General features: G+C 43.0%; 2 protein-coding genes across 3 annotated transcripts in view; one reads left to right on the top strand and one right to left on the bottom strand.

Moving 5' to 3' along the window:
- The first annotated feature begins 7040 nt into the window (after positions 1-7040).
- On the top strand, positions 7041-15114 carry LOC131081429 (WD repeat and coiled-coil-containing protein). 2 transcript variants are annotated; one of them, XM_058020565.1, is made up of 5 exons: positions 7041-7116; positions 7468-7585; positions 9326-11195; positions 12632-12749; positions 14523-15114. In XM_058020565.1, exons 3-5 carry the CDS (start codon positions 9345-9347, stop codon positions 14792-14794), a joined length of 2241 nt encoding a protein of 746 aa, XP_057876548.1. In that variant the 5' UTR covers positions 7041-7116; positions 7468-7585; positions 9326-9344; the 3' UTR covers positions 14795-15114. The 2 variants fall into 2 exon arrangements, with proteins under 2 accessions (XP_057876548.1, XP_057876550.1); XM_058020567.1 differs by having other exon boundaries at positions 7064-7116; positions 7473-7585.
- Positions 15115-22771: 7657 nt separating this feature from the next.
- Positions 22772-24219, bottom strand: part of MFSD2B (MFSD2 lysolipid transporter B, sphingolipid) — a 37105-nt gene continuing 35657 nt past the window's right edge. Inside the window, exons 13-14 of the mRNA XM_058020926.1 lie at positions 23824-24000; positions 22772-22829 (exon numbers count right to left, since the gene is read on the bottom strand). Coding sequence (XP_057876909.1) covers positions 22772-22829; positions 23824-24000 — 235 coding nt within the window. The remainder of the gene's footprint in view (positions 22830-23823; positions 24001-24219) is intronic.

The following is a 24219-nucleotide window of genomic DNA, read 5'->3' on the forward strand; positions in this document are numbered from 1 at the left end:
CTTTCCATAAGTTGCCTGCTAAGCATGCAACAGTCTGCTTTCTTTTCATGTTTTTTTTTTTTCTGGTACTGGCCCACTTCTTGAGAAAGTGCTAACTACAAAAGTTCTGTATTCCACATGGACTTTTTCTTTTTTTGATTTTTAAAATGGTTTCATGAGAACAATAATAAAACAATATACAAATGAAACCCAGCAAAATCAAAGTAGTCTGAAATTCTGCTGGCCAAATTATGATGCTGACTATGCACAAGGAAATATTATTTTGTTATTCTTTATAGTAGCTAAAAAGTGAGATATCACAGCAGGAAGTGTATAAAGGAGGCCCTGCATTACCCTCAACTAGTTCTTCCATTCTTCCCTCTATTACACTAGAATAGTATTTTCTATACTCATGTGAATTTCTTTAATATATTTTCAATCACTGAAATAAGTATCAACAGTATCATCAAGCCTAACTTCCTTTCCCCTGATTCTCATTTTCCTCTGTATTTCCAAGCTTGGATGATGAACTTATTTTTAGCTATTTTTACTTTCAGGTTTTCCTGAAACAGAAAACCACAAGCCCTGGACCCTTTTCCCACCCAAAATGTAGCTGAAAAGACTATCTCTCTAACCCAAAACAGTGCCAGTTATTCTGAAGTAACTCCTGTCAGATGTTTGTCTAACTTGTTAAAAAAACCAACATACAATACCTGGTAGCACTGACCCATGCTTTAGAGCTGAATGCATCTGGCCTGACTTTAAAGCACATGAGGTTAGGCAAGGTAAATCCCAGGAGTTATGAAATTTCACACATGCAAGTATTACTTTATTTTCTATTGTCACACACAACTGAAATTAATTTATGTATTAGTGGTTTAATGTTAATAGTAATTTTATATATTTATATATATATTTATTAATCAATGTCATGGTTTCATTTTTTTAACAGACTGAGGTAATTTCACAATCTTGATGTCAAATGCAAACTCACTTTGCTGAGGTTCAGTAGTTCCTGACAGTGTTATTATCTAATTGATGAGGAGAGAGCTGCCATTACCCCCCAGCTAATGACATTGGTGTACCCCTCATTCGAATCTCCAAAGTGGGAAGGATCCACCCCTCTTGTGCAGGTACCATGGCATCTTACCATGCCAGGAGAGCATCCAAACACCACGGGATGACACTACAGACAAAACCAAACAAACTCTGGGCAAATGCAAACCTTTAGGTCACTTCAGAGGCAACAGTCACTTCCTTCCTGTCAAACACACTTAATAAATTTAAAAAACATAAAAGGCAGTGTAGAAAGACACAGTTCTCAAACATTATTTTATAAAAATATTACAAAATTCACAATGATTTACTAATTTTAGCCATCAAAAAATAAACTTTTGCTGTGTAAGAAAAGGTCTGATGCCCTTATGGAAATTTAGCTGGAGGTGAAGTTTTCCAAAGCAATACCAGTGATAGGAGTTCTCATTCTCCACTGGACCCCTCTTCATTCATCCTGCAGTCACCGAATGGAAATACACAGACCCAAACATTTATGGGGCTAAAAATACCAACCAAAACACTTTTAAAGTGGATCCATTTCTCAATCCAACCCACAGCTCAGCTGCACAGTTGTGCCAGCAGAGAAGGCAGACCAACAAATACTAACCTGCCTCCTGCTATCATAGCTCATTCCTTTTATCTGTCAGTGAATTCCATGTCTCTCTAAATATCAATAAATTTCTTTTTAATTATAGCACTTCAGAGCATTTTCAATATGGCTCATTGCATTTATTATGTTTCCTACCTCAGACAGCATAACACCATCTAATTTGTGTAATGCTAATTGCTTCCCTTGCTATCTTTCCCTCAGAAACTTAGTTCACCTAAGTCAAATGAAGAAAAGTCAGAATACTGGTTCCACTGCAAAGCACTGTCAAAGTTTCCCTTGAACTTCAAACAAGTCACGATTTCATTCAGTTTGTAAATATTCTTATGCTCATGTAACTTGTACACAGCTGTCATCTCCATTTCCACGCCTCCCTTTCCTCATTAACATTTTATTTAGATATCAATGATACTGTTATCAGCACAAAATGTAGTGACACTGATCTTCATTGATACACTGTTATCTCAAAACACTTGAACCTCTTAATAGCATAAAAGAAAACTGTGCATGACAACAGTGTGCCAGAAATGCAGGATTAACCTAAGCAGCAGCAAAGATCAAAGAAGTACTTTTGCAGATTAGCAACATATAAGGAAAATAGAAAATTTATGTGTAGGAGACAGAAGTATCTAGGACTGAATTGTTTACAGGCACAAGGAAGGGTTCTCACAGCAACATTTACGGAGAAGGAGAAAAGATGTGTATATATGGTGGCACAAGGAAAAGGGAATCCAGATGCCTACCAGAAAGATTAAGATTTGAACAATCTCTTTCACAAGATATTGTTAAGTATCTGTAATTATGTGATTTGTGTATCAGCTTGGTTCAGGATTCAACCCAGTTACAAGGATGTGTAATTTAAAAGAAGATACTGTTTGCTCTGAAGATGTATGCCTGGAAATGCCCTTGCAAAGATTATTCCAAAGGAACACTGTCATATCAAAAATCCTTGTTTACAATATGGCTGATTTACACTCGATTTTAAAATGGAAAGACTCTTAAGAGGATATCTTATTTTCAACATACATTATGCTATTCTGGTTTTGTGTGTTATTTATACAGCAAACAGAGAAGCCACAAGACTGATTTTTACTTTGTAGTACTTCCACAGCAGCACAAGAGTATTAGATTGGCATAGAGCTTTATTCCAGGGTCTTTACTCCAGGTCTGGAGGGTCTGTTTTGACTATTCACAGTTTGGATCTTTGTTTGGGGCAGCTGTCTGTTGAATACTTGAAAACTTTTCTGTCCACTAGGTCTCCCTTGAGTTTCCTTTTCTCTATGCAACACCGCTCTTCAGCTCCTCTCACAGATTTCCACCCTGGATCTCATTTCTCTGCCCTATGCCAGCATGCATTGTCTTTCCTGAACTGCAACAGAGTGGGCAGAACTCAGCTGAAGGCCTGTTTCAGGCACTGAAAAGCACTGGTGCAGGTTTTTACACACAGAAAAAATAGGCTGTCACAGCGTGAACCACTGCAGGGGGTGATAAACATTCCTGTGTGAGTTTTGTACATTTCCCATGCCTTCTTCCCAGTGTAGGAAAAACCAACTGTTTGAAAACTAATATACACAACATTCTGAGTGTCCTTTGTCTCTACAACAACCAGCAAAGTGTTGTACCTGTGCAGTACAACCTGCTAGGGCAGGCTTCAGGTGACCTGTACGGTAGCTGCTTTAGGAGAGGTGTGGTAGCTACAGCTGCAGAGAAAAGCAGCAATTTCCACCCTGCCGCTGTTCTAACCACCAAAATTTGCACGGATCCTCTCAATTCCTCAAAGCAGGGAGCCACAAGGAATCCCCTGCAAGACTTCATGCTACAGAGCACAAAATTCATTTTTTCCTGTGCTGTGGAAATCCTGTGACCCCGTCTGGCTGTACTCAGACAAGCCGAGCAGACACAATACAATGATCCTGTTCACATACCCCCCAGCACTGTCTGACTTCTTCTGACAACATGATATTGACTCAGAATGAGGCAATTTTCTGCAAAATTGCTCATCTTATATTATTTTCATTACTAATCAGCTCCCAGAATGAAGAAGAAAAATTTTTAACCTGATAATAAAAAACACATAAAACATCTGTATCTTTTAGCTGCTGATCCTAGGCTTTACTATATCATATTTTAGAGGTCTAAATTACATGGTAATGCCTCATTAAGTTTTCCCATTAAGAAATACAATTATGAGATCAATTTGCTCATTCAGTAGTGTCCATAGACTAGATTAAATATATTTATGTTTTAAATTTATGCTTATGAAGCTAAGAGAAAGTATCTTTAAATTTTTATTTTTCCTTGTAACATCATGTTCTTCAAATGTGTACAAGTTCAGTAAGAGCAAAGAAAAACTCTAGATAGCAAATCCAGCAACTCTAAATATCTCATCACAACCATTTCACCTTCCTTCCCTGCCATTCCCTCCCTCCAGAAGGTATTCATAACTCTTCTGTCTCTGACTCTCCTATATTCTTATTAATGTTGTGTTTCAACTAATTCAAAAAGCAGACACCCAAATGATACAACAAATTAGGTTATGAGAAGGCAAATCTGCTCTCCATGCAGGGCCTGAGAATAGATTTGTGAGTCTGCTCAGTGTTTAAGGATAAGCCTGACTCGATGCAATCACATGTTTTTAAAAGCCAAGACGTGTGCTTTAAATGAGCATGACCACAGGAAATGATTTCTCTAATTTCAGCCTTTTAAAAACACTTCCTTTCATAATTTCATTGAGCCATTTTCTACCTTACAGACTTACCCCAGGGGGTTATAGGTTGTTATAACCCCCAAAGTCACAGCCACATTGTATGTATCAGCAGTGAACAGCTTGGAAAGTCTGGAAAAGAAAGAAAGAAAACCAAAGATATTTATTTGCAGTACAGCTGCTGAGGAACAACCACTGTGCCTATGCATATTGTGGCTGTGTGACCAGCCATGGCTCATGGCTGCTGGCCAAGCAGCCTCCAGCCTTTTTCATGCTGTTTTACATGTCAAAATAACCAGGCTGTGGTTACACAAATAAGACACACACTGTAGGGCATGGAAATAAACAACTGGTGTAATAATAACTACCTGCACACCATTCTGGCACTCTCATAGGTTGAGTCAATTCCGTTTCAATGGAAATATTATTTTGCAGATTTTCAACTAACTCTGAGTTTTTGTCATATTTTCAGTTCATTTGTTGAACTCTATTAGCAGTTTACATATAACACAAGTTACATGATGACAATAAGTCTTCAAAAGTACTTAATTATATAATTATATGCATAGGAAACAAAAATAGACATTTACCATGAAAATGTCTCTGAGGTATTCTTAAACTGTGGTCTCTGTGGTTTAAATGTTTATTTCTGTTTATTAATATGGATGGTCAATTTAAGTTTTATATTTAAAAAATAGTGAAATCATTGCTGTTCAACAGAATTCTTTGTGAGACTAAAAGTATAGTCAGAAAACTGTTTTTGTCTAATAAAGCCAGCTGGTGGCTCAGGGTCCCAGACACCAAGGGACAATCCTGCTTGCTCTGACTAACCACTGAGGAAAATGGATATTATGAAGGTAAGAACAGATTACACATTTGTGTAACAGAACTTCTTGGGAAATTGGCTTGACTGAGCTGTTCAGGTAAGCCAGTGATGGAGAAGGGGGAGGTGGGAATGTCTTTTGCCAAATGGTTTCAAGGCCAGGCTGTATGGGGCTGAGAAACCTGGTCTAGTGGAAGGTCTCCCTACCTGCTACAGGGAGTTGGAATGAGATGATCTTTGGGGTCCCTCCCAACCCAAACCATTCTATGACTTACTATTTAAAATTGTATATCTCTGAAAATTACCAAGATTTAATGTGAAGATGCTCTGATGGCAGTTTGGCCAGTCAGACCCACAGATGTGTCTTACATATTTGAATCTGTCCACAGCTCTGTGTTAAACCTTCCTTCATTAACTTCAGAGCTTTTTTGTGCTGTTGTTTCCCCTCTGTACAGGCACTCATGCTATATGGCCAAGTCACCACCTAGTGTTCTTCTTTTGCCAAGTTGGAGCAACTTACATATTTGACCTTGCAACTATTTTAAGCATTTTGTTTTTCCCACACCTTTGGCAGCTCTTTTTATGGCACCTTTTCCAGTGTTCCAGCATCCTAGCAGGAGTGTGGGTTTCAAAACTGGTACAAGGATCTGGTACACTGCTCTGCAGTGCTGAGGAGTGGCAAAGTGGCACAGTCGCACAATATAATTAACTTTTTTAAGGGCCTCAGAGACTTATAAAGAGCTATGCTCAAAACAATAAATCAGGACCAGGTAGGTTGTATTGCAGTAGTTCTGCATTGAATTCAGATGGCTTCTCACTTCAGTGTGACCACCTCATGGGGTGGGATACACAACACCAGGGCCTGGATGTTCTCGCTCTGGAGGCATCTCTGCTCTTCTGTGCCACTTCCACAGGCCTCTCCAGGAGCCACACGGGGGTGAGCAGGCTGTGGGTCCAATGTGGAAGTGTCACACCGTGGATGACCCCTGGGGGCAATGGAAATGACAAGAGCAGGACTATCACCTTCTTAGCCTGGCAGGTGATGCTTTGCTTGATGCCAACCATGCTCGGGGGTGCATCAGGCACAGCACTGACTGCTGGTCAAGGGAGGGGACTGTCCCTCTCTGTTCTGCTCTGGTGTGGCCGCACCTCGAGTTCCATGTGCAGTTCTGAGAGCCACAATATAAAAAGAACATCTGGAGGAGGGCCACAAGGATGGCAAGGGTATGGAAGGAAAGTCTTATGAGGAGCAGCTGAGGTCACTTGGGTTTGTCTAGCCTGGAGGAGACCGAGGGGACATCTCATTGTGATCTTCAGCATCCTCATGAGGGCCAGCAGAGGGGCAGACACTGATCCCCCTGGCAAGCAGTGACAGGAGCCGGGAGAATGGCATGGAGATGTGTCAGGGGAGGTTTACACTGGATATCAGGAAAGGGCTCTGCACCCAGAGGGTGGCTGCCCACTGGAACAAGCTCCGCAGGGCAGCGGTCCCAGCACCAAGCCTGAGCTGAGGAAGCGTTCTCTGGCACACGGTGCGATTCACGCGGTGTGCTGCGCACAAGAGCTAGGCTCGATGGTCTTCCTGGGTGCCTCCCAGCTGCGGACATGCTCTGATTTGAGAGCCCCCATCACCTCCCGCCGCCCGCCAGCGCCCGCGGCCCCTCAGGGGCGCTGCGGGGAACGGGGGCGGCACCGCTGCGAGGCGCCCACCCCGTGCAGGCCCCGCCCGCGGGGCCATAGAGCGCCGCCGCCGCAGAGCGGCCGGGCGGGCGGAGCGGCGCCGGCGCCCCCCGCGGCCGGGCGGAGCTGGGCTGTGCTGGGCCGGGCGGTGCAGGAGGGGCGGGCCGGGCCCTGCGGGAAGGCGGTGCCCGCCACAGCCCAGCGCCGCCGGGGCTGCAGGGCCCGGGGCCGCCTCAGCGGAGCCGGGCCGGGCCGCCGGCAGGGCGGGTGAGCGCGGCCGCGGCGGGGCGGAGAGGCGACGGGCGGGCCGGCGGGAGGCGGGGAGGAGCGGGGCGGGCGGGCCCGCGCAGGCAGCGGCGGCGCAGGCGGGAGGTTTGTGCGGGTTCCCGGGCCGCCGCTGCCCTGGCCGCTCCGTGCAGGGGGGTCCCTGCAGCGGCTCCTGTGTCCCTGGGGGTGGGACGGGCACCGCGTTTCGCCGACACCCGGCCTGTAGTGTGACACCTGCCCTGCGGTGTGACACCTGCCCGGGGAGCTGCGGCCGGGCCAGGCGCTGCAGGAGGCGGTGTGGCTTTGGGCACAGGAATGCACTGGCCACTCTTGCTCTATTTGCTTTTCCAGGGCAGCTGGGATAGTGAAAACGCCCGTTGTGACACAGGAACCTCTCCAGACGGCCCAGGAGGCTTTAGCATCTTTCAGTGCCTTGTGCGGCACGTTATCTCGCATCTCCCTGCCATCAGTAAGTATTGCCCAGCAGTGTGGGTTCTGAGCACAGGGAACATCCAATGTTAATTTTCCTGGAACTGGTCACTGCTTAACATGACTGAGTTTGGTTGTAGAGGAGAGGCCGGGTAAATGGTGGAGAAGTAGCACTGGAAGTATCTTGAGTACTCTCCTGTGAGGCAGGATTCAGTGTACTTAAACTTATCCCTGACAGACATTTCCTTAATTGGCTCGTACAGATTATGAAATTCATGGAGTACCTTCCCCTCCTCTCCAAGGTAACCTGCTTCAATGCTTAGCTGTCACATATAGTCAGAATTTTTCCTTAATAGCTGACCTAAATCTTTGTTTAAACTAAGCTGATTATTATCATGCCCTGTCCGGAGTATACCTGGAGACCAGTGGATGGATGTTCTGTCACTGGGCTGGTGAATGTTCTCTGGTTCCCACTCACAGTCTTCTCCAGACAGAGAACCCACCTCCTGTGTTTCTCTGATCCCTTAGCCTTGTTGGGCATTTCTATCGTCTTGAACTCAGAAGTAGGTTCAGTGGAGGTGCTGTTAGCAATGAGGAAGTAGGGCAATTATCTCCATTGCGTATCTCCATCCCTCTTAAAACATTCCAGAATGAATTATTCTTACTTTGCAACATATCTCACACTACTGAAATATTCAGCTTGTGTTTCATTGTAAGCCACATCCTTTTTTGCTATACCTCTACCTACAGGTTTTGTTTTTTTTTTTACTAAGTATATTGTTTTGTACTTGTTATTAGGTTGAGAAGAAGTTACTTTGGTCATAATAACATAACTTTCTATACAATTTTTATATTTGAAATCCATTCTTGCAATCCTCTTCCTACGAGTTTAGATTCATCCACAAATAATTAAAATACTGAGTGGTGCCAAGGCCCTGCACATTGTGATAAACTTTTCCAGTTCGACAGTTTTTAGTCTCAAACAACTTTCTTCTTGTTCTTTCTGTTTCTAACTAAAACTGCAACTCATCCTGTGCCATGGCTTTACATCTAAACCAAATTTTGTGGAGATCTGAAATTAGGAAACCATCAATTCCTTTGAACTGCCTTTTGTGCACAGAGTAGGGATTGCTCACAGCTCAAAAACTAGAAGTTAGTGTAAAATCCTGAAGTTTTCCCAAGTGTTGATGCCTTGTGTATGCCTTCTTTTAAATTCTTTTTTCTTTTATTTCCTCAGAAAAATCTGCTCTCCTCCTAATTCTCTTCAAAATTGCATTTGCTTTCTTAGACAGCTTTCTGGGATAACCACCCAAATGCCTCATTCTCACATGCTTAATACAGGATCAGATTTGTAGATAATACATTAATGCTTGGTTATACTTGTAAGGGGTGACTTTATCTGACCACAAGTGCTCCGGGAAGTTGAGAGTGAGCAGCAATATTTTGAGAATTGTTGATATTGAAGTAAATAGAAAATATTCTGAGAACAGCAAGTTACTGATTAGAATGAAAGGACTGGTCTTGTGATGAAAATGCAGCAGAAATCTGACAGTAAGCCTATAGAAACAGCAAAGTTTCTTCCTCTTAAAATTGCATTTCATGATGGAAACATCATAAACAAAAAAATTACTGGGTTGTGAATTAAGCATAGGTGAACATTATGTTTATATTGACTTCACTGGAAGGAAGAGTCCAGCACTGGCAGGGTCATAAGCTAAGTAATCATCCAGGTACTTTCCTCTAGAATAATTTATTTTTCCTTCTCATTCTGTGTGTGTAGATGTTCCACTTTGAAAGCCATGGAGCTGGGAAAGGCGAAGCTCCTGCGCACCGGCCTCAACGCCTTGCACCAGGCCATCCACCCGGTGCACGGGCTGGCCTGGACGGACGGCAAGCAGGTGATCCTGACCGCGCTGCACCTGCACAACGGGGAGCCCACCTTCGGCGACTCCAGCGTGGTGGGGCAGTTTGAGCACGTGCACGGGCTCTACTGGGGCCCCTGTCCCGCCGAGGCGCCGGCCCTGCTGGCCGTGCAGCACAAGAAGCACGTCACCATCTGGCAGCTCTGCTTCAACGGCGCCGACAGGAACAAGCTCCTGGTTTCCCAGGTGTGTGACATCAGCGAGCCCTACCCCGTGCTCCCCCAGGGCTGCGTGTGGCATCCCAGCAAGGAGGTCTTGGCCGTGCTGACCACCCGGGACGCCTCCGTCCTGCCCTCTGTCCACCTCGACAGCTCCAGGATTAACGCGGACATCAAAGGCAGCGGGCTCATCCACTGTGCCTGTTGGACCAAGGAAGGCAACCGCCTGGTTGTGGGGGTGGGCAGTGCCCTCCATTCCTACATTTGGGACGATGCTCAGAAAACACTCAGCGCTTGCTCTTTTTGCCCAATCTTTGATGTGGGAGGCTACATCTGCGCCGTGGAAGCCACGCAGAATTTACAAGTCGCTGTTGCCACCGAGCTCCCTCTGGACAAGATCTGTGGCTTAAATGCTGGTGTTGCCTTCGAAGTTCCATCAAGCGTTGAAACCGAGTCCTTCCCCTCGCAGTCCAGCTTGTGTGGGGAGGAAGAATATTCTTTGGATGGGGGGAAGAAGTCACTGGAGTCTGAGAAGCCCTTGTCTGTAGTTACATCTCCTGTGGATCTAACTCACATACTTTCTAGCAAGCAGAGTGCTGATTCCAGCCCTCTCCTTCACCTGAGGCCCAAGGATTACCTGACGGGAAGTGGCCAGGATTCCTCGCACCTCATCTTGGTGACTTTTGAAAGAAAGGTTACCACTACTAAAAAAGTGAGCATCCCAGGCATTCTTGTTCCTGATATAATGGCTTTTGACTCCAAAACTCAAACTGTATCTGTTGCCTCCAATACTTGTAATGTTATTTTAGTCTATTCACTGACTTCATCCAATTTACCCAATATTCAACAAATTCAGCTAGAGAAAAGTGAGAAGCCGAAGGGGTTATGCTTCTTGACCAATAAATTGTTACTGATACTGGTTGGAAGACAAAAATTCTCTGACCCTGCTTTTCTTCCTTCCTCAAGATCAGACAAATACATGATCCGATTGATGATTAAAGAACTGATACTTGAAACGTGTCCTTCAAAGGCTGTGTCAGCTGATGGCAGCTCCAGTGTGAACCTTTCCAGTGTTACTCATGATCCCTCTAGGGATGTCCACCCACTCAGCCGTGGGCTCCTGATTCCAGATCGCTCTGCCCTCCAGTCCCCCACAAGCCGAAGGAAGCTCATTGAAGAAATCAAGAGTCCTGCTTATGAGCAAAACTTAGTGTTGAACATCAGTGACTTCAAAGAGAAAAAGATTTCCATGAATTTTCCTCCAGCTGTTGAGACTCTGGATGCTGAGCCAGTTAATCGGAGCGTGGCACTGTCTAATGCTTCAAACAGGCCAACGTCCCCAAAAAGGCAGCATGAGGCAGCTTCCAAAATATCCAATTCTTACAAGAATAACCTGTTCAGTGAGAAGGAGGCGAGTTACTTTTTGAGAAATGTGGAAAAATTGTCTGGTAACTTCACAGAATTGCAGCACCATCTTTCTGAATTAACTGAGCTGCTAAAATCTGGGAAGAGAAATCTTCCAGTGTACCCATCTTCTCAGGAGCCATCATTTATTAAAATCACCTGCCAGGTAATTTTAATATTGGAAGCCTTAATGGTGAAACCTGTTTATGGCTGTATGTTCTTTGTAATGCTCAAGTAACAGTCAGTAGGATTAGATTTCCAACCTGTTCCTGCAGGTAGTTATATATGGTTATAAATCCCATTACTCTGCAGGCTTCCAGTGTTTTTAAAGCAGTGGGATATCCTGGAATGTGCAGCTCCCTGCCCCACCTCACACTGGGCCAAACCCCTCAGCTCTGCAGTGAGGCTGCTGGGACTCCAGAGGACTCACATATTGCAGCCCAGCTGCAGAATTAAAGCCCTTTATAGAGATCTAGGAAGGGAATGCTTTTCCTAGGCAACATCTAAAGCTTTCTGTATAGAAATTTAGACAAGTGAAGATTTCCATGTGTGGGAATTGGTATCGATCTCCCGCTCTCCTGTGAGGAAAACTAAAATAATGGAGACTGAAACAAAAGCAAATTGCCCTGGCTTTGAAACAGAAATGTTGCTAATTAGCATTGAGAGCACCATCCAAGGAGGAAAGAGACCTTTAGGGACACAATAGATAATTCCATTAGCATGGCTTAAAAATGGATTTAAAGTGAAATTTCACATGAAAAACACATTGTTTGGCTGAAAGATTTGCTCTTGCAAATCTCATGCTAGAAAGGGTAAATCACCTGATTATCAAAACCTGGCAGAGATCTACTATGTCATTTCTAGAATTCAGATTAATTAACTTTAGTCAATATTCAAAGTAATTTAACCTGCCATTTTCCTTTTAATTACCTCTTACTTTTAAGCTTTATTATTGAAAAAAAGTCCCAACTTTTGTAGCATTGAATTCAAGTTCTAGATCATATTCCCTCACTCTCTTCACTGTTTTCCATTGTAAACATTTAATAATTGTAATAACAGATTTAAAGAATGCCTTCCTGTGCCCAACTGGGCCTATTCTTTGAAGATGCTTTTTGGATTTAAGGCTAGGGGCAGTGATGGTTGGGGTGGGACAGATAAGCCCTTCTGACTTGTGAGTCTGTTCCTCACCCCAGCATTCATGAGTAGGAGTTCTCACTTCTGAAGTTTTGGATCAGGGATGGGTGGGGAAAGGTGGGGGTAGAAAACCTGAAGCTTTACAAGCTCCCTGGGGAAGTCCCTCACAGATGGAAGGATGGGGATGAGGATTGTGCTGTGGATGAAGCTCATGGTTTCTCCAGCAGCAGTGCATGATTTTCTCCCCTGTTCTGACGTGCTGGATAAGGGCTGTTCCTTGCTGCTGTCACTCATGAGCACTTTGACAGCTGAGACTTCAAAGGATAAATCTTGCAAATGGGCCTAAATGTGTGAAGCATTTGACTTTCTGTAAATAATGCCACTGAAGACACGTCTGTGATCCTGTTGTGATTAATGCCATTTTAACTATACATCACAGTAGCTAATGACTGTTGCTTGCATTTTCAGAGGCAGCTTTCCAAAAGTGATGCAGATGAAAGTCGGGCTGTTCTCCTCTGTGGTGGTAAACTCCGCCTAAGCATCGTGCAGCAGATATTCAACCTCTCCCTTGTAGAAATGCAGCACGGTATGTTGGGATTATCCAAGACTAAAACACTTCATACACCTTACCAGAGAAGCTGGGCTGCTCCATCCCTGGAAGTGTCCCACAGCCAGGTTGGATGGAGCTTGGAGCAGCCTGGTCTAGTGGAAGGTGTCCATGCCCATGGCAGGGGAGTGGAATTGGATGAACTTTAAGGTCCCTTCGTACCCAAACCATTCTGTGGTTCTGTGTGTCATTTTTAGTGATCAATAGCAATATGCACATTCCATCCAGGGAAAAACCCAAGAAATAAATAATGAAAGATGAATAAAATTTTGCCTTTTGTTTTTTTTAATAATGTGAAAATTCTTCTCTGATTCTTCTTTTACTGAGAAGAGTCTTTTCATTATTGAAAAAAAAAGAAGGGCAAACTTACATATTGATGCCTTTATCAAGTAACTAGTTATACAGGAAAATTGCTTTCAGCCAGTGTTTTACTTGTTTTCAGCTGCTCTATAGAGAGAAGTCTGAGTAGCAAGGAGAGTAGGGTTGACTGATTTGGGAGTACAGTGTTCTATATTTGAATCTGTGGCTTCAGCATCTAGACTTGCTGTAGGAAATCCTGTAGCACAGAAGCAGCTCTGTACACTTCAGCAGTGCATTTCACATCAGGTTTTGCTGTGAGGAAAACTGCCTCTCCTCCTGCCGTGTTCTCCTCTGCTGTTTCCAGTTCATGCTGTGCCCATTCCACATGTCTGTGTACATGTCAGTTCTGAGTGGCTCACTCTGGGCAGAAGTAGAAAACACACTTTGGGGTATGATTTCCCACTGCTCCAGGTATTCCCTGTGCTATATTCCATCTACTTGCCCCCTGTATCTGCTCTCCCCCTGCTTGCAGATCGCTGGGCAGCCATCCCAAAGCCTAAGGCTGCTGTTCTTGCCATTGTCCAAGTTTTATTTCTCCTAAAGAATTCTAGAGGGAGTATCTTTGTTTGAAATATACAGATGCAAAGTAGAAATGGTATTTTCAAATCCTGAGTTGTATTGATTTTCAAGTTTGGTCCAAATTAAGCCAAAAGATTAGATGGTTGTGTGCTTTTAAGCTACAATCTTCTTGTGACGTTACTTGTGACGTAAAGTTACATAATACAAATTTACAAACAGCTGGAAATGCTCCTCTGAATTCCCTTGCCCCTCGTGAGCTCTATTTTCTTGCTTTATCAGCTTAATGGATAAAAATATAAAAATTTTCTAGTTTATTTATGTTGGCAGAAGTCAGGGTTTCCGATTCAAATTGTAGACAAAAAAAACTAGTGATGAAGTCAAATAGCAAATGGCCCAGAGGTTTTGGGTTTGTACAGTATTGTGAAGTGTTCCTTCCTTGTATTTCTTGGAATTAAGTATAGGGAAATTATGTAATAAAAGCAATTTCTAAATTGTCTTTATTACAATAATTTGTCATTTAATTTACTAAATCTCTGCTTTTTATAGTATCTGCATAGCTTTAGCACTGTGAAGTAGCTTATCAATACCTAATTAAAATCAAGTGTGGATGCTTATGAATTCTGCTCAGAATTTCAATCCTCCTCCTCATTTGAAGCATTTATTATTGTCTCCTTTCCTAATGTCAAAATCCATCATAGTTGCCAAGTGTCCTTTATTTTTGAGATTGTACAACCTGTATATTTTCATACTTTTTCTTTTCTACAAAGTTGTAAATATACCGAAGCATTTAATTCTAGAAGAAATTTGATTTTTACCGTAAAGGTACCCTAATTACACAAAGATTTATCAACAGCCATGTGCTTGTCTTCCCAGGTTCCTCTTGGATCGTCCTCACAGCAGACAGCGAGGGCTTCGTCCCGTTAATGTTCACATCCACACAGGAGATCCTCATCAGAGATGCCACTGCAAAAGGCTACAGTGCCCGCTCCTCCAAAACTCTGGACATCATCAGTTCCACACAGGGGTGTAGATCCACTTCTTCTGAAAGCCTGGACATCACCAGTTCTCTGGAAGTACTGAGGGACTGCTCCTCCAAGACCTTGGACAGCATCAGCCCTTCAGAACAGCCCAGCAATAAAATGTAGTTTTTGGCAGTGGTTTTGCAATACCTCTTTGATGATGGGAGGCTTTTATGTTTACTGTATGGGACTGCAAATTATTAACAACAGTCTCAAATGTCTGTACAATTTCTATAATTTTTGTTGCATTGTAAATTATTTATTTGATCCTTGGAAATGTTAACTTTTTTTTTATACTGAGCACTGTTTTTTAACTATGTCTCTTGAGGTACAGATGAGGTTGAAAATGTGCATTCTTACAGGTTTCTGAGCTCAAGTTTCCATCTTGGTCTTTAATACATTGGTGGTTTTAGATAATAGTAAACTTGGATAATAAAGAAATCTTTGAAAATGCTGCATTGTCCCCCATTTCCTCTTTTCTGCCAAAGCCTGAAATATTGCGCAGATGTTGTTTAGGAGTGCACCTGGGTTTGCACTGGTGTAAGCACCAGTGGAAGGTCATGGAGTTTGGGACAAAATAGGATTATGAGAAATATCCATATTGTGTGAAGCAAGATCCTTTTCCCCTCCTGCACCTGTTCTCTGCTTCCATCTCTGGATTTGGGGAAGTGGTTGCCACATGTCTCATCCAGCTAAAGTCTGACAGAAGAAAATGTTCTATGGGCTTTTGTAGTGAGACCAAAAATGCAATGGGGAGATGTAGAAAAAGTTTATGTAAGCACAAGTTTATGTAACATGATTGCAGCGCTGAAGAAAAGACTAATCCAAGATTGCTCCCCATAAAATCACAGCATGATAACTTTAAGCAGTTTATCAGGCTTTCACAGTGGCACTTACTGTGTGAGAAGGCATCAAGCAGCTAGATTATAGAATTGGAGCTCCTGTCTCAGGACAAAGATAATCTCCTTTTTTTTTTTTTATTGCCTATTTGGAAATTTAGCCGCTGTCAAACAAAATATATCCACAAAAACACAGTATTAAAGATACAACACTAGCAAAAACTGCAGAGAGCACTCAGCATTGAGTGGTGAAACTACAAGTTAGAGTTTTGATGAACGGGGAAGAAGGAAAACAAAGTGAAATATTTTGGCAGTTTAGGACTCAATACTTTACATATCATGTCTTCTCAGTAATGGTCACTCTTTCATCAAAAGGTGGACCATGATTACACCTGTCCTTACCAGAAAGTCACTGACACCTCAGCACTGAGTGTGGGTTCAAAGCAGGCTGGATGCTGGGGACGGCCCATGTTTCTTCACAGCTGCCTGACAGTCCTTTCTCATGCCTGTTCCTGATTCCAACATCCCACTAACCCATGGGAGGAGAGGGTCAGGGCTGAGCACTCTTGGCTCTGCAGAACACCTTGACTTTGAATTTCTTATGCCTCAAATGCTGCTTCTGTAATTTTGTTATGTAGCCAAAGAGTGTATAAAAATCAGCTGCTTATTTTGGAATTGTTCCTATTTGTGTTAGGTTGACAAGAGAAAGTCTCCCACCAGAAGTGTGTTCAGTCTCAGATTGCACCAAACAGACCTGTGGAGTTCTTCCAGTTCCCCAGGTGAGCACCAAGGGCTTACCTGTGCACAGGGCAGTGCCGTGTGGGGTAAGTGGAGCAGACACAGCAAGGGCAAGACACCTGCTAAAAGCTGTTAATAGTTTGGTCAACAGATTACGCTGGCTCTTCATGATATGCTCTGTGCACATGGACGAATACCGCATTTGAAATATAATCCTAGGAATCTTGGAAGAATAAAATTCTTATGTTGAGGGACTTGCTTATTTAATGAAATCACAGAATCATGTGGGTTGGAAGGGACCTGAAAGATCATCTAGTTCCAACCCCTGCTGTGGGCAAGTGTAGGGGGATAGAATATAAGAAAATAAAGATAGTGTAGAAAGTAATCTTACCCCTAAGGAGTTGCAGCTGGGCCAATTAGCAAAGATTAGGAACAGGCCTGACTTTAACAGGCCACAGCTGTAACCAATGAGAAGAAGAGTGCTATAAAAGAGTGGGGTGGCTGCTTGAGAGAGGAGCTGAAGTCAGTTGGCTACTTTGTGAAGAAGGAGTCAGTGCTCTGAGGAGATGTCCATGAGAAACAGTAAGAAGATATGAAATTTTGCAATAAGGAGACAACATTATGGAACCCCTGCAATAAGACGACATCAGGCAGGGACACCTTTTACTAGACCAGGTTGCTCCAAGCCTATCCAGCTTGGCCTTGAACACTTCCAGGGATGAAGCATCCACAGTTTCTGTGAGCAATTTGTGCCAGTGCCTCACCACCCTCACGGAAAATATTTCTTTCCCAATGTGTAAACTAAACCTGCTCTCTTTCAGTTTAAAGCCATTTCCCCCTTGTCTTTTACCATGTGCTCTTTTAAAAATTCCCTCTTCAGCTCTCTTGTAGGCACTGGAAGCTCTAAGGCCTCCCCTGCTTCTTCTCCGTACTGAACAACCCCAACTCTCTCAGCCTGTCCCCACAGCAGAGCTGCTCCAACCCTCAGAGCATTGTCATGGCCTCCCCTGAACTCACTCCAACAGGTCTGTGTCCTTCATATATTGGGGCCCCAGAGCTGGACACAAGAGTTCAGGTGGGTTCTCACAGGACTTCTCCCTCACCTTCTGTCCATGCTGCTTTTGATGCAGCCCAGGACATATTTGGCACACTGATGCACAACAAAAGCACATTAATGCACATTTGGCTTTCTGGGCTCTGAGCACACATTGTCAACTTATGTTGAGCTTCTCATCAACTAACACACCCAAGTATTTCAGGGCTGCTTGATTTCAAATCAAAGTGCTATTTCTAAACTTATGGGATGATTTTCACCAAAGCTGAATGTTAAAAGAAGGCCAAATAGTTGGAAAAGGTACCAAGCCTAATCCAAGAAACCTTAAGAGAAGTCTGCAGGTTTTAGCAATCTCTCTTCTCTTATGGCTTTTCCTTCATGCCTACAAGTCCCTTTGAGAATTCTGGAGTTGCCCATTCCCTCTGCTAGGCCAGCTCAGTACAGCTGAGACTTTGCCAGGAGTCTGGGGTGGCTGCAGTTCTGCTTCATCCCACACTGATGTCAGCAGGTACTTCCATGCACCGACACTCACGATCCAACATGTCCAGCAACTGTGGGAATTGTTGAACCTGCTGGATGTGGAAATGTGCAGATTCTATTCTATGACTTTGAAGGTGACCAGAGGGCGAGTTTATTTTGGAAACACAAGGGAAGTTAAGTCCTCATGGGCTTCAGCCAGTTTGAACAGAAACTTCTCAGCCAATGTAAACCTGTTACATCATCACAGTGACAAGCCCTAGGCAGACAAAAACATCCTCTAGGTGAAACAGATGAAATTCCATGATGGAGAAAGGTGAGAGGGAAATTCTTCTGATCCTTTTCTGAATGTAGATGATGCCACGTACATCAGCAAAAACAGGCTGGCACGGGATGGATGCTGGGCCTCCAAAGTGGAGCTTTATCAGTGAAGCTGAGCAAACGGCCATCATCAGTTCCATGAGACCTGAGCAACTCTTCCTCATCATGTACAGCAGAGCACAGCAAAAGTGAGGACAGACATCTGAATGGTGTACCTGAAATTCAGTCTCATCTAAGATAATTTGGAGTGAGAAATAGAACAGGAAATAAAGTTTATTTCTGCTTCCACACTTCCAGAGCAAACACATGTTCCTCTACCATCCGGCAGTTCTGCTGCTCTCCAGCTGGGCTTGGAGGCTGCCTCTCTGTAATGCCTCTAAAAGTGGTACTGAGGACCAACCCCTCAGAAAAGCACCACAGCTTAAAAGTGTCCTCTCTTTGTTCAGCTCTGTCGTGTCAGTTTGTGTCTTCAGAGACTGTAAATTCTCAGGTGCTACATAGCAAAAAGTTTCGTCCTCTGCCTTGGGACAGATGCTGCTGCTTCATCTTCTGAATGAAGCTTCTCAGTGAGTTAGCATCTGGTTTGTGCAGCAGGTTTGCTGTTTGTGAAGTGAAAGCCATCTGATTTCATACTTTAGGCCTACAGCATATACACATTCTTGTAACCATAACACCCAGCACTCTTTCTGAGTAGCTGAACTTTCTGAATTGCAGAAAGTTAAAAAAAACCCCAAACATTCAGTGAAATTGCATGAAAACAAAATTCCCTCCTGCACTCACCCGTTGTATGAGTCCAATTGAGCTTTCTATCAGTCCAGAAGATTTCTTAAGGAAAAGGCTACTGTAACACTTTGAGACTGTTTTTACACAACTATGATATGAAATTCATATGACGTATGTGATTGACCACTAAACTGCTGTAATCTATTGGATGGGGCTTTGAGCTAACCTGCCCTCTCTTCTTCATCTTACAGCTGAACAACAGATACCAGGTCTGAAAGGATCCAAGTTTCCTTGGTGGAAACTCCTCCTCTCAACAAGATTGATTTAACTCTATGTTTGCTGTCTACAGCCCAGAAAGGCAAGAAGAGAAGTAAATGAACAAATGGTACTTGGAAACAAACTCAGAACTCAAAAGCACTTTGCTTTGAAACATTTTCCTCTTCAACTACTTTGCTTGGAATGCTGAAGGTGAACAAAGATGAGAGGATGCAGCAGGGATTGAATCAAGCAGCAATTCAGGTTCAGGAGTGACTTAAGGAATTAGTACTCAAATCTTCAGAGCTCTTCCTGAAAAGCCAGTGACCTGACACAGAAGGCCCTGGCCTTCAGAGACTCCCCAGGGACAGATGTCCAAGGTGGTGCCCACCTGTTAACGTGGGGGACTCAGCAGAAGGGATCTGATCCAGCTAAGCCAAGGTCGGTCAGCGAGCTCAGGGGCAGGCAGGGGACAGTGAGGCAGCAGGTGAACACAGAGGCACAGCTGGTGGCCAACAGCAACCCTCTCCACCAGTGCCTGGTGGGAACAGCAGCTTGGGTATGGAGTTACCTGATCACCAGCAGGAACCTTTGGGGAAGTGGGGTAACCTTGGAAGGTGTCAGCATTGTTGTTAGGCAGGAAAAGCAATGAAACTGGAAGAGAAGACTGAGTTGATGGTTAGACTTGATGATCTTCAATGTCTTTTCCAACTGAAGAGATTCCATGATTCTTTGACTGGTGACCAGCTCAGCTATTGACTGCCAGTAACCAGCCCAGTATGGAAGATTTGGGCTGCCCTCACTACACTTCAGTAAGGAATTGGACATGGTTTGCTTACAGAGCAATACCCAGTGACACACCACTCTGTTATCCTTGTCTTTCTTCCCATATTTGCTGGAATTGCCTATGTGCAGGTGGGAAAGTGCTGTCCCTTATGCACCCAGCTGGTTTAATCCAGTCTCCCATATTCTTATTAATGTTTCTGGATATTCCCTGAAGGAGAACCCCTGGGAATTAAACCTGGCCCCTGTTACTGCCAGTCAGCGGGAAGGCAAGAGGTTTACATTAGATTAGCATTTAATCTGAATGCTTGTCAACATAAAAAATTGCTTATTTCGGTCACATGTTCTGAACATGCATAAGGCATACACATCATTTAAAACTGACAAGAGACATATAAATCTCTTTCATTTTACTGCACCAACATTGAGTCTAAGAAAAGAAACGTACAAAAATAATCTTATCCTGCACTTAATCCTCCATTCTTCTGACTTGCAAAAATACACCCATTTTCTCAACAAAATTACATCAACGTTATATTTCTGATAATGAAATAAAATAATGAGATTTTCAAAATATAAAAATAGTCTGCTTCACTTAATCTACAGAAGCTTTATCTTTTCTTTTGGCAGTTCCTGTTGGTACCATATGCAAAGTGAGGACTGAGTATATTTCAGTGAGATAAAGATCACCTTGTCTCTCTGGAGAAGAAGAAAACAGTTTACAATCAGCCAAGTTTACCTTCCAAGAGTCTGAATTCAGACTGGGTGTTATGCAATTTTAGAGGCAACTGCACAACTGATCTAGAAATAGTATTGCAAGTCACATTCAAACGGCTTCACTCAACCCCAGCCAGCATTTTCTGCAGCCCTTTTATCACTGGGCTGAGTGTTCAGTTAATACCAACTGACACAGACCCACTGCCTTGTAGCTACAGGTTTATAGTAGCCGCAAACATAACCCATTAAAAAACATTAACAGCCTTTACTGAGCCTTCTGGTTATTTTTAAACGTGGCTATTCAGAAATACACAAATATTACAGAATAAATTGAATGCCCCAAACTGTTCTCTGTGATGTTTTGGAGCTATGTGATATTGCTACATAACTTACCTACTTCAAAGTGCAGTAAATCTGCTATTTCAAATTCCATCAGACTCAAAATTGTACACAGGCTTATGGTTTTTATTGTTGTAAACACATATGCCCCAGGCATACATATCTTGGTTTGTCCAAAAGCTGAAACAAGGAAGAAAACAAAAACCCCCAGCTCTACATGGCAAGTCAACAGAAATCTTAAATGAAGTTAACTCATACCCACACACACTCAAAACGTACCCTTAGAAGCTCCCTCATAATTAAACATTTTGAGGACAGTTCATAAGGCCTTTGACTTCAAATTTGCCTGACAAGGCTTCAGTATCAAACACGAGATGCTCCGTGGTTGCACGCTCCGTGATTTCACATCCCAGTGTCCTTCAGCAAAATCTTTCCCAATTTTCCAGCCCAGCACTGTGAGCCACTCCCAGATGGCCCTGAGCAAATCTCAGGTGGCCCCTTGCTGCAGGTGTTCCTGAACAGCAGCAAGCCCGTCCTCCAAAGGCACTTCTGGTACAGCAAAAAGGCACTCACAGAGTCACACAGGGAAGGCAGTGGGATGAAATTCGTGTCTTGTCTTGCATTGCTAATTTCTTCAAGGTGAACTAAACTCTTGAATTCCTCACTCTCCCTTCCAGATTTAGATATGTCTTCAGAGTCCCACCATTTTAGCTTGGAGCCAGTCTCTGGAACCACCACAGAAACCAAAAATGAACAGGTCTGAACTTCAGTGCTCCAGAAGGTGCCTGATATTAGGTGTGTCTTTAATTTAAAAGTGCTCAACAGTACAAATCTATAGTAGAAATGAGTTGATGTATCTAAAGCATGATAACATCCATGACTGAAAAAAAAAATCACCATTTAAAAGACTGGTGGAGCCTCATTATTACAAAATAGGTGCAAGCTGAGATTAATACCCATGCCATGTTTTTTTTTTGTGAGGCAGAGAGCCTACACCATGTGAGAAATGGGTATGGTGGTTAGTTAAAGACCAAAATTTAAAGAAAATTGAATTACATAATTTTTGGAAGGGACTTCTGATTTTTCATATCCTCAGGGGAGATGTTGATTTTGAAAACGCAAAGTTCTCATTCTCTGACAAAGATCAGTTTACAGGTTTCAGAAGCAAGAAACATCAGTAACAGGAAATTCAGGGTTCTATTTCTTATAGCATCTATTAACTTAGATTACCTCAAAATCTCTTTCAAGAATATAAAAAAAATCCGCAAAATAGGTCTGCATGAGTGTTTGCTTAATTTCAAAACAAAATAAATCCTAACTTCATATAGTATACTTCAAGTTCCCAAGTGCTTTCCAAACACAAGAGTGTGCAAGTTACAGGTAGAGATTGTGCTCAAAATCCACCCCAGCCCCCAAGGGTGAAGTAAGTATATTGTGAGTTAATATTTGTATGGTGCATCATGAATTGGACTCAATGACCCTTCAGAGGGTATTTTCCAATTCAGAACCTTCAAAGATTCTCTGGTCTTTTTTCTTCCTCTTAAGTTACAAATGCATAAAATCTCCCATGAACAAGATCACAGCTTCCCATTAATCATTGAAAAAAAAACAATCAAAATACCCAAGCCTTCAATAGCTTGCATTTCTGAACGCGTGTAATGTCTTTTTTAGCACAGTGCATGGGGTTAGGTGTATATTTGCACAATGGTGCCCTCTCTTCATTTTATTACTGGCTATGTTAGAATCATCCTTTGTCCTTTTTGGTAAAATGTGAGCAGAGAAATGACCTAGAAAACTCTCACAGAGTTGTTGGTGGGATGTGAGTCTGTATTTGGAAAGCCACTGCATTCAGAGCTTTCAGACAGAGGTGTCCTTTTCATGGCTGTCCAAGTTCTCCGTGCTTTGGTGGCTCCTCCTGGGAAAAGCAGAACAAATGAAACATGAACACACTTGTGGCTTTCACTGCTGACTCACTGAGCTGAGTTTGGCAATCTCAAACAGCTGAGAGCCCCCAGCAAGGTGTGGTTGCTCTGGACAATGACTGAAGCTCCCGAACAGAGGAACCAGTCCCATTTCAGATTGTTTACCCTGTCCCCTCCAGTCTGCACAGAGGCCTTTGTCATATCTGCCAACTCCATGCACATATCTTAGATATTTTAGGGCATGAAGTGGTCCCAGACACCCTTGCTTAGGTCCTGGAATGGACCTCTTAGCATGGAAATCAGTTTCCAATTCCAGTAAATCGAGATAATAAAACCAAGACAAAGGAACAACCTATTTATTGTTATTTTATCCATCAGTCTGCTAAGACTCTCCTTATGGATGTCCTCAAGAGTTGACAGAGGTGAATGAATTTGAGCTAGACAAGATTTTCCTTGGAGAAGGAGCAAAAAGGAGGAAGGGAGTGACAGAGTAAAAAGGGAAAGAATAGCTCAAAGCTGACCTCTTTTTTTCTCCCACAATCTTTTCTGCCTACACTTCTAAATGGTTTGGATGTTTCTTGTATCCCATAAACACCAAGAATGCAGTCAACAACATAACATTTTCTTCTATATAAAAGTAAATTGTAGCTATTCACATTACCCCCACAAATTTAATCTATGTAGAATATTCCTCATTTCTGGCCTGAAACAATGTACCACAATAGTGCTTTGTGAGCCACTCCAGAGAAAATGTAAATACAGCAGCTGAAATTTCTGATAAATAGCCCTCTAAGCAGGTTGTAGTGCACTACTAAAAAGAGATACTGGAACGCGTCGTGGTACCATTCTGTTAATAATTTGACTAAGAGCACATTGTTTTATTTTGTTGTAAGGCATATAGGAATTCATTACAACAATAATTTTCCCAGTATGATTAAGAGCTGCTGTGGGGGTGTTGCTGCTGTTTTACTGCCAGTCCAAACTTACCTTAACTCTTCAAGGGCAAGCTTTGTTTCTTTCCGACTTTCTTCAGTGATGGGGTAGAAAAGGAGTATGAGCAAACCTAAAAGGATGAGGATGGCAGGGACTGCTCCAATGAGGAGTTTCAGTGTGAGGATCACATCATCTGACTGTCTGCATATCCCTGGCTTGTACCCAGTAAACCTAAACAAATGGAAACAAGTGGTGTGTGTATGTCCAAAGCTAAAAGGCTGTTGTTCACCTGAAGGCTTCCTTCTCTCCATTCCCCCCACTCTTCAAGACTTTTCTCCCATTTTCCCTATACCTCTCTTTTTTCCTTCTCCCCACTACATTTCAAATTGTGTTTTTCAAACCTCATTTTTGTGCTCAACGTCAGATAACTGCATTATCTCTGTATTTTCT

The sequence above is a fragment of the Melospiza georgiana genome, chromosome 3 (assembly GCF_028018845.1).
Source record: "Melospiza georgiana isolate bMelGeo1 chromosome 3, bMelGeo1.pri, whole genome shotgun sequence".
NCBI classification, from domain to species: domain Eukaryota; kingdom Metazoa; phylum Chordata; class Aves; order Passeriformes; family Passerellidae; genus Melospiza; species Melospiza georgiana.

Excerpts from the sequence above, each read along its gene's own strand:
- LOC131081429 (XM_058020565.1), top strand. The coding sequence starts at position 9,345 with ATGGAGCTGGGAAAGGCGAAGCTCCTGCGCACCGGCCTCAACGCCTTG. Across the intron at positions 11,196-12,631 it reads TTATTAAAATCACCTGCCAG|AGGCAGCTTTCCAAAAGTGA; the intron begins GTAATTTTAATA and ends TTGCATTTTCAG. Across the intron at positions 12,750-14,522 it reads CCTTGTAGAAATGCAGCACG|GTTCCTCTTGGATCGTCCTC; the intron begins GTATGTTGGGAT and ends TTGTCTTCCCAG.